We start from the raw sequence: 10,122 nt of genomic DNA, 5'->3' as shown, positions 1-10,122 counted from the left end.
AGGGAAGTTAAATAACATGGAAGTGAATCAAAGTCCAGGTATTTTGAAGAAGGACAAGGATTTAGGCTGGACTTCTTGGTCCTACCCCAGAGGGGCGGGGCTCACCAAGGCTAAGGTCCAGCATGACCAAAGATGGGGGATCTTTCATACATTTAAAAATCCGCCTTCAAATAAGCAGATTTAAATTCCATGTTTCCTCAGTTCTTTGATGCACCATCTAACCATCTATTGGTAACTTTTTAGAATAAAAAGGAGCTACTTTAGATGTGTTTAGACCAACAGTAACATAGATCTATCTGTGCCATTCCACGCTTTGGTGTTCGGTCTAGAGTAGTGGTCCTCACACCACCAGGCATCGCCAATTAGCTGGGCCTCTTTTTAAAAAAAGTGCAGACCACCAAGCCCAGCCTCAGGGATTCCGATTCTGTGCTTCTAGGGAGAATCCGCAGGTCTAACCTTTGGCAAGCGCCTTATTGAGTCTAAGACCTTACTTTGAGAGTCAATGATCTGTAGGTCCTTGTGAGTCACTGTTTTCTTTCATCAGGCAGACTAACTAATATCATTGAATCAAATCACTTCTTTAAAATCAGCTAGAACTTTTTGGTAGCTAAGTACTTGGTGCCTATCTTATATCGTGAAGCTTTAAGAATTGAGCAGACCTATTCAGCCTTAAAAAGGAAGGAAATTCTGACAAATTCTACAGCATGGATGGATTTTGAGGACATGGTGCTGAATGAAATAAGCCAGTCACAGAAAGACAAATACTGTACAATTGCAGTAACAGGAGGTACCTAGAGTAGTCAAATTCATAAAGACAACATAGAGTGCTGGTTGCCAGGGCTGGGGGAGGGAGGAGTGGGAAGTTAATGTTTAATGGGTACTTAGTTTCAGTTTGGGAAGATGAAGAGTTCTGTAGACAGATGGTGGTGATCGCGCAACAACGTGAATGTGCTTAATGCCAACAAATTGTGCACTTTAAAAATGGTTAAAGTGGGGGGCACCTGGGTGGCTAGTCAGTTAAGCGTCCGACTCTTGATTTTGGCTCAGGTCTTGATCTCAGGGTTGTGAGATCGAGCCCCTCATTGGGCTCGGTGCTCCATGGGGAGTCCCGCTGCCCCTCCTCCCCCTCTAAAATAAATAAATCTTTTTAAAAAATGGTTAAAATGGTAACATACTAATAACAACAATAACTGTGTATGAAAAAAAATGAGCAGACCAACCTCTTCCCGCTGTGATAATTCTTTGCTTTCTCCTGGGACACTTGATTTCTTCACCTTTGATTATACTCCCTAACGTGTCACAAATAATCCTTTATACCTGCTCAATGACAAAGAGAACACAGTTCTACCCACCTTTACTTCTTAAACCTTAAGTTCTCCTGGTTACTTTAAAGCAAGAAAATATGGCCATGTGGCCATTCCTCCAGAGATGAGTAATGGCCTCACAGTAAACTTGTATCTGGCAGCTCTGTTCCCACTCACTTTTTATTTCAATGAAGCATTAGAGTGACATCTTTTAAAAAGACATTTAAAATAACTATTAGTGACCCAAATTTAAGTGAAAGTTTAAATATGGGACCTACCACTTAACCCGGGTGGTTCTTGGAGGAAGAGATTCGTGTCTCTGTGGCTGAATTTGCACATGTGCGGGCAGTGACAGTGATGAGGGTGCCAAGTGTCTTCCGGCACTGATTCTAAGAGAATTTCTGATGTGGGGAAAACTATTCACCAATCATGATTCTTGGTAGCAAACCAAAGAAGCTGATTCTGATATAAGTAGAGAAGGAAATTTTCAGAAAATCAAGTTGTTCACAGAATTAATGGATAGGTTGGAAAGCTAGTCTCAAAAACTAGGTTAGGAAGCCACCACCACTGGACTCTCAATTCAGCACCCCGCCATGAGGAAATTCTCATTTTCGGGGCACCTGGGTGGCTCAGTCAGTTAAGCATCTGCCTTCGGCTCAGGTCATGATCCCGGAGTCCTGGAATGGAGCCTCTTGTCTGGCTCCCTGCTCAGGAGGGAGTCTGCTTCTCCCTCTCCCTCTCCTCCTCCCCCCTATAGTTCTCTCTCTCTCTCTCTCTCTAATAAGTAAATAAAATCAAGAAAGAAAGAAAGAAAAAAAGAAAGAAAGAAAGAAAGAAAGAAAGAAAAAGAGAAAGGAAAGAAAGAAAGAAAGAAATTAATTCTCATTTTCGCTGTGACTTTACATCATTCCCCCAAGATTCAACACCCCCGTCTGGTAGAAGGAGATGATTCTCTGGTTCTAGGTCACCTGTCTGTACCCCAGCCCGGCAGTGAGTGGGGTAAGGGACTGTCTGCTACACCTTCAGTGTCTAGGGCCCACATGGGACCACTCGCACAATAGGAAGGGTGTTCAGCAAAGTCAACTCGTGTCCACTCCAGCGTCCACACGCAGGTCCTTCTGGTATCAGTTCTAAAACATCTTCCTGCCTCCCAGGGCACCGCGGCCCCATTCATCTGCTGAGGATCTCCTACCCTGGGTCTGGGGCTATCTGACTGACCCAAATCAGTCTGGAACAACAGAAGCACCTTGGGGGAGGCAGCTTGTTCTGGTCCTGCCGGGACAGAACTCCGAGTGAAATCTGGACTCTGAATCTTGACACACTGCCGCGCGACCCTGTGCTGCAGGTCTTTGATTTTCTTCTGTTCTCTCCTGACTGCTGATCGTGATGAAAATAAACTCTGGCCCACGTTCTGACAACTACCTTTGCCCTCCTTGTCCCCAAGGAATCAGGGAGTGCCACCGTGAGACAGAATAGAAAAGTGAAAAGTGTGCACGGGAAACACACAAACGTCCAGGGCCGTGCTTTCCTCTGGGGAATGTGCTCGGGGAGGAGTCCACAGGGGGCGTTGGCATTTTGCGCTGTTTCGTTTTCTTTCTTAAAATTGTGTCTAAATCCTCTTGTTCTTCAACCACTTCCCTTACACCTGTTCTTCAAATTTATGGAAAATTTAGTCCATCGACCCCCTTTATTTTTGAAAATAGGTCGTTCTCTAGATGCTTTCTTGTCTAGCTTGGAACTCTCAGAGTTAATCAGTATTCCAAAATTAGTGTGAATATTTTTGTATTTGTGCTGTTGTATGTATCTGTTGGCTCTTGAGTATTGCTTTGTTTTTTTTTAACATTTTCTGTGAATGTTATCATGCTGGGCACATCCTTTTGAAACTGACTTTTGCTCACCAGTCTTTTGGAGATTTGCCTGTGTTGACAAGTGAAAATCTAACTCATCCTCACTGCTGTATGGGATTTTGTTATATAAATAAAGTACACTTAAGTTCTTTAAAGCATCGGAGGCAAATAAGGCCAAGGGTCGAAATTTATTAAAGTTATATGATGGGTATATCAGCATCCATCATATTATTTTCTAGACCTTTATGTGTGTTTGGAAGTTCTCAAAATCTAAAAAAAGGGGTGATAGGACTAAAGTAGAAGTCAGGAAAGGTACCATCTCGGCTCTAATTGGGCTGCGCGGAGACTGAGCCCAGAGCTAATCAGACCGAGATTAAAAATAAACCTTGTGGGACTGGTCCTCTCTTGTTTGCTGTTCGCGGGCCTCCGCGTCCCCAAGGGGAGGCCCGAAACAGGCCTTGACCATGGCCCACGAGGAGTGTTTATGGGGCTTCATGATTTGAACGTATTGGCACGCGGCCAAAGCAAACTAAACAACCTGTTGTGGGCCTGGCCATTTTTAAAAAGAAATTGGCAAGAGACCCTTTCACACAATGGGTGAGACATGATTTTTTAAAAATATTTACAACTTACTTAAGATATAAATAGTTCAAATGATAAATATTGGTCTGTTTTGGGGCAGGCCAACATTTGGCCTCCTTGACACTTAAAAACTGAGGATAAGAGAAGACAATTCCTCTTTTGTTGTGCTTACTGGGCAACCCCATGGGACCCCTGAGCGACCCCTGGGTTTTCTTCCTTCTCCACCTCCGCTACTTTCAGAAAAGCAAGGCTTTGGCAGAAGGGAGAGCTTTTGACCCAGGGCCTATGGTTGCACATAGCTATCGATCAAATCTGCCATCAGTCCCAAGGACTGTACCAGGTGAAATAAGAGACTAGCGGGGACTAAATGAAATCACAGATCGGGAAGTAAGTGACACCCAGTCAGAATGACCATGAGCACCTTTTCAGGCCCTGTTTCTTCCCAGGGAAGGGCTCCTGGCATCCTCAGCATTAACTCCCGAATGCATCCAGCCCCGGCGGGCTCATCTGAAGTGATTTTCAGGCCATGAAGCCTCCACTGCGACCTTGGAGGTGGCGCTCTGCCCCCGGCAGCCGCCAGCGCCCCAGCGCGTCCCCAGCCCTGAGCAGTCAGCCCCACTGACGTGCCCTTCTCTCCACTAGGCTATGACTTCTGCCAGGTCCTGCAGTGGTTCGCGGAGCGTGTCGACAGGATCATCCTGCTCTTCGACGCTCACAAACTGGACATCTCAGACGAGTTTTCGGAGGCCATCAAGGCCTTCCGGGGCCAGGATGACAAGATCCGCGTGGTGCTGAATAAGGCCGACCAAGTGGACACGCAGCAGCTGATGCGCGTCTACGGGGCCCTCATGTGGTCCCTGGGCAAGGTCATCAACACGCCCGAGGTGCTCCGCGTCTACATCGGCTCCTTCTGGGCACAGCCCCTACAGAACACTGACAACCGCCGCCTCTTCGAGGCCGAGGCCCAGGACCTCTTCAGAGACATCCAGAGCCTTCCCCAGAAGGCGGCCGTGCGCAAACTCAACGACCTCATCAAGCGAGCGAGGCTGGCCAAGGTGAGCCAAGGAGGCACCCTGGGCAACTGGGGACCCTTCCCGCGCTCTCCTCTCTGAGGGAAGGTGGGGGTGGGGGTGGGGGAGGCTCCCTTCCAGGCGCCCTAGGGAATGGAACGTGGAAGAGGTTAACAAGAGAGCCTCAAGACCAGTATGCCTGATTCTGGCTCCTTCTCTGTGATCTTAGGCAGATGATTCAACCTTTCCAAACCTGTTTTCCAGTCGGTAAAATGGAGCTAGTAAGAGCACGTCATAGGATGCTTGTGAGGACTCAGTGTGACCTTGCTTGCAGGGCACACAGGGAGGGATCGATGCACTCGCCACCTGGAAGCTGCTATTATCTTAGGACAAGGGGAACGTAACCAGCTGAGCCAGAGAGGTGGCATTGGTGGGACCAGTAGGGTGCTGAGATGCCACCACTAGTCACCCTGAGCCTAAGGCACAGAACCCAATATCCGATGTCACTGCCTGGAGCCAGAGTTGCGCTAGGAGGAAGGCTGGTTCAGCCTGACACACCGAGCACGCTGCTTTGGGGACACGGCACGTCCGCACGCTGGTGGGTGCCTGCAGGCAAGCCCGCTGTGGCTCTGGGCTCTGCCACCTTGTAGCTGAGCCTTATGGCAGCCCCAGGGGTGCGTACCTGACAGGGTGAGTGGTCATCTTCTTGCCATCCTCAAGTATTGTCGTTAGTTCTGCCACATCTCTGAAGACGGAAAAGCGCATGACTCCTCTAAGAAAAACTGTAGGAAAAAAATGGTTCTTTAAGGGCTGTGTGCACCTATCATCAAATCCTCTATTCCTCTAATGCTGGAAGTGCCCCCAGAGTTTGTCTAATGTCAGCGATCATCAGAAGCACCCAGGAGCTTTAGCCAATGTAAATTCCTGGGCCCTCCCCTGGAGTTGCTGATTGGTGTGTGTGCCTGTCGGTGTGTGTAGTTGTGCGTGCGTGCGTGCGTGCGTAAAGCTCCCCAGGTGATTCTGATCATCAGTCACGCTTGGAAGCCGCCAGTCTATCCACTCCCTAATTTTAGGAGGATGAGGTAGAATAAGCAATCCCTCCAGGGTCACCTAATCCACAAGTAACAAAATTGGACGAAAAGACAGCACTCTGGCTCTCAGCCTAGCCCCGTGCCTTGTCGTGTCAGCTAAAACCCTTCCGAGGGCCTGCCTTGCCAAATCCACTGGCACCCTGGTCGGGAAGGGAGGGCAGTGTATTTCCCCTTCATCTTCTGGTGGCGAAGAAACCATGTCCCCTCCCTTATCCTCTTGCACAGAGAGTGACTTCTGGTCTGGCCTTGGAGTCCAGCAGGCCGGCCTTCTGGAACCCACCACCACTTTGCCTCATTGCAGCCCCGCTCGCTCAGCACCAGGGCCAGGCCTGGGAGCCTCGCTGGTGGAGGAGGAGGCTCCAAACCCCCCATTACGGAATGAGGAGCTATGTGCTGAATGCGGTGTGGACACCATGCTCTGAGCAGGGGGCCTGGCCAGGGGAGGCAGGGAGGGCTTCACTGAGGCTGTCTGCTGGACAGGCCATTGGCCTCACACCTCCCCATCCCTGCCCAGCAGCCTCCATCTTTGTGCCGGTGTGTTCACGCAGCAGCATCTCTCCTGTATCCAGAGAGACGAGGGCGCCTGAGCGGCTCAGTCAGTTAAGCGTCTGCCTTTGGCTCGGGTCATGCTGGGACCGAACGCTGCATCGGGCTCCTTGCTCAGCGGGGATCCTGCTTCTCCCTCTGCCTTCTGCTCCCCCCGCTTGTGCGCACGCGCTCTCTCTCTGACAAATAAATAAATAAAAATCTTAAAAACAAACAAAGAGACACCTGGCGGCATCTGTCTCTGGCCCCACAGATAGGACCTCCATCTGCTCTCTTGCCCTCTGCTCACCCTCCATCCCGGTGCGTGCTCACACATACTCCTGTCTCGCTCAGTTCATCCGCAGTCACTGCACCCCTGTGACGTACGGTTCTTTGTCCTATCTTCCTGGTCCAGGCTGGTTCCTCTCTGGAGCTACATCCATTTTTATTACCTTTCTACGAGGTGGTCGTGCTAACCAGTTTGTAAATCCACTTATTTGCAGCTTTCCTGAAGTGACTTCTCTCGTGCGCTAGTCCTGGGCCTAACGCTTGGTGGCAGGAAGTCTGCCTTTGCCCCTTTCGTAGCCCCTTGGCGTGTGGTATTTCTCCTCTTCAGCTGATACTCCTGCACTTACGCTTCAGGGTCCACGACACCCCGTGTTGTTCTATAAGCAAGATGGTGAATCCTGTGCTAGCCTTTGTAGATTTCAAGATTGTTTTGGAACTATTTATAAATGCCCATGGACGGTTCTACTTTACCAGTCACTGCTGAAGCCTAGTGACTCAAGGCGCAGCTGTATTTGGTCATGGAAATAAATAAAGAGCAGAGAGTTCACTGGGAGTGCCAAGCGCCTTGGGACTTCTCTGCCCTCCTTGAGCGTCAGGCCCCGGAACGGATGGACCAGCGTGGCCACAGAATGCTGCTCTGTCCTGGCACTAGGAATAATGAAAGCCCTTGTGTCAATGCAGGGGGCGGTCAACTTGCTGAGCTTACTTCTAGGAAAAAAGCTTGTCTTTTTTTTTTTTTTTTCCCTCCTAAGAATAGTATCTGGCTTGTTCCTTTTCATAAAGGAACATGTTTAAAGTATGGATGTTTCCAGCCTGGGCTTCTCAGTGCCAGGGCGCTCCCGGGGCAGTACCGTCCTGCGCAGGGGGACAGGAAACAGAGGCTCGGGTGGAGAAGGAGCAGAACTCAGCACAGTGGCCTTAGCTGCTAACCAGTGTCATGTGCTTTACACCAGCTGCGACATTACGGCCATTTGTGAACTTGTTGTTGCTTAAACGGACAAAGAGTCACCCGAGTTTTTCTCTTTGCGGTGTTCATATTGCATGAAGATGCTCTTTGATTTTGGCATATTGATCTTTATTTCTCTTGATCCAGTTTTGCTTTTGCAAGCCAACCCTTACTGAGGGTCTATAGTGTTCCGGAAGCTCTATGATGTGTATTTCATCTGATCCGGTCCATAACTGCACAAAGTTGGGCATTAGCTTCGTTTCTCATGCAAGGGAACTGAAGCTCAGAGAGGTGAAGCAACTTGCCCAAGGCCTCACAGCCTATGAGTTGCAAAATATAAATTCAAGCCTTCATTAGTTTGACTCCTTGGTCTGGAGAGCACGCACCTGAAATGCAGAACGGACAACATCTATGCCTTCTCGCTCTTGCTTTTTGCGTTCACCTGTCATTCTGGGTATTCTATGAAATTGTTTATCCATAGGAACGCCGCAAAGTTTAGAGATTGATCAAGCTGCCATTGAAAACATGCAAAGGGTAAGTTTTTAGATGTCACCTAAGAGGTGTCAGATCGAGTTGGGGCGTGGAGCACCTTAATTAGGCAGGATTCACGTCCCATCCAGAAGTAAAGCAAGTGTGTCGTGTCGCTAATATCCTGCCAGGTTCTGCAGTGATCAATGACACTTTAATAATTGAAAAATGGCACTCTTACCAAAGATCTCTTGAAATTTAATGATTTCCCTGCTTTTTCTATTTTTATATGTATTATTCACAACTCTCTATTTCAAGGAACAAGAAACCTTTAGAGTGGTTTTTTGGTTAACCTCAAAGATCGCATCCTAATGATATCAGTAGGCGTCCCTTTTGAAGACTGTTTACAATCTAAGGAGCTAATCAAGGTTCATTTCATGATTCTTTAGGCAATTCTGGGAAAGCTCAAAAAAGTGTTTAGAAAATGTAATTTCGTTTTATTCAGCTATCATTAAAATAGCCAAATTGAAGAAATTAGGCTCTTACAAACCAACCCCAAAATAAGAGTACTTAATGGAATAAGTGAACAAAAATAAAGAGTGAGGACTCCACCCTCTCTGAACATTGCCCAAGAGCAGGAAAGTTTCCCACCCCTTTAGCGATCTTCACTCAACAAGAAATGAGTCAACATTTGAGGAAGGAACAGCTAAAAATGAGAAAGAAAAGGAGAGGTCAGTGGTTTCCAGCGTCCCCCCTCGGTCTATGGCATTCGGTTTTGTCTTCATAGCGTGTTCTCCACCAGTCACGTGTAACGCGCAGAGCCTTGCTTTCCAGTCTGTCTGCACCGCCAATTCCTTCCGTGGAGAAGTTAGATGTTTTGAAATTCACCAAATGGACCCAGGCTGAGGTGTGAGGACCCTTCTTCAGCGGCTGATGATGCCCCGCTATTGCTTAGCCCGCCGAGGGGCCTTTAAAAATAGCTCAGTCCACTGTGGATATGTGTGTCAGTATTCGCACCCATGTAGGGAAGCCCGTCTCTTTGAAGGCTGCCCTCACAGGAGTGGGTGGGCCCCCATGAGTCCCCCAGAGCTGTTCAGAATCACATGCTGTGGGTGCCAGCTTTGATTTCAACAGAACAAACCCCTGCTTGACGGGGAGCCAGTGAGCTGCTCTTCTCTGCCTCTGATAATCTCACACGCTTACTACCCCACAGTTCCACCTTTTGGGTCTCTACTTCATTAACTGATTTTTTTTTATATATATCATCATAAACCCACTTTTAAAATGCGCTGATCCCCGGATGTTAAATGCTCGGTACAAGCTTCTAGCTGGGCCTCCACAGATGCAGGTCTCCAGCAGGTTGTGTTCACTTGCAGATGAGACGGCATAGGGTAGAACCACGTTCCCCCAGCCCGAATCCCCCCAAACTGCTCCCCAATATCCAAGTTCCATGAGGATTTCCACTGCTACTGACCATGAGCCCTGGAAGCTTCCAGCACTCGCTGCCTGGGGCTGCCCTCCCCGCCCAGGGTAGATACATCCAGTATCACTCTGAGTACGTGCTTCTTCGCCTTGGATATGTATGAACACTTGTCACCGGACACGGGTAATGAGATTGTAGCACAACGTGTATGTGAACTGGATATAAATTCATGTTCATTTAAAGGGAAGGACGTCTCTTTCTGCTCATCGTGTTATTAGCCCAGAGACAAACTGACACTGTGATGCATTTGACCTAGCTCGAATCATCAGCACGGGATGAGCTGGGGCTTTCCCAGTTTTTTACGAGAAAGGGTGAATTGAACGAGGTAAGAATATTCGAAAGCCCCCAGGATTCAACGTCATACTTGCGAATGAAGCGCTTGGGCCCGGATTCATCATATTACTATTCAAATGCATTCAGTAAGAACTAACCAACCACAAGCCTTCTCTGGCATTACTAACCCTCCGACTGGGGGTCTTTGGCCATTAGGCAATAACAAGTAACATTTTTACTAGTACGTCCAAATCCGTGATCTCTTTTGATTCTCATACTAACAACCCTGTGAGGTAAGAGCTGTC

The 10,122-nt window shown here is 48.2% G+C and overlaps 1 protein-coding gene across 1 annotated transcript in view; it reads left to right on the top strand.

Annotated features, from left to right (window-relative positions):
* Nucleotides 1-10,122, top strand: part of EHD4 (EH domain containing 4) — a 79,138-nt gene that overhangs the window by 54,058 nt on the left and 14,958 nt on the right. The window contains exon 4 of the mRNA XM_040620493.1: nt 4,376-4,788. Within this exon, the coding sequence (XP_040476427.1) occupies nt 4,376-4,788 (413 nt within the window). The remainder of the gene's footprint in view (nt 1-4,375; nt 4,789-10,122) is intronic.

Source organism: Ursus maritimus, unplaced genomic scaffold, assembly GCF_017311325.1.
Source record: "Ursus maritimus isolate PB19 unplaced genomic scaffold, ASM1731132v1 scaffold_35, whole genome shotgun sequence".
Classification (NCBI taxonomy): domain Eukaryota; kingdom Metazoa; phylum Chordata; class Mammalia; order Carnivora; family Ursidae; genus Ursus; species Ursus maritimus.
This window is presented reverse-complemented; position numbering and strand designations above follow the sequence as displayed.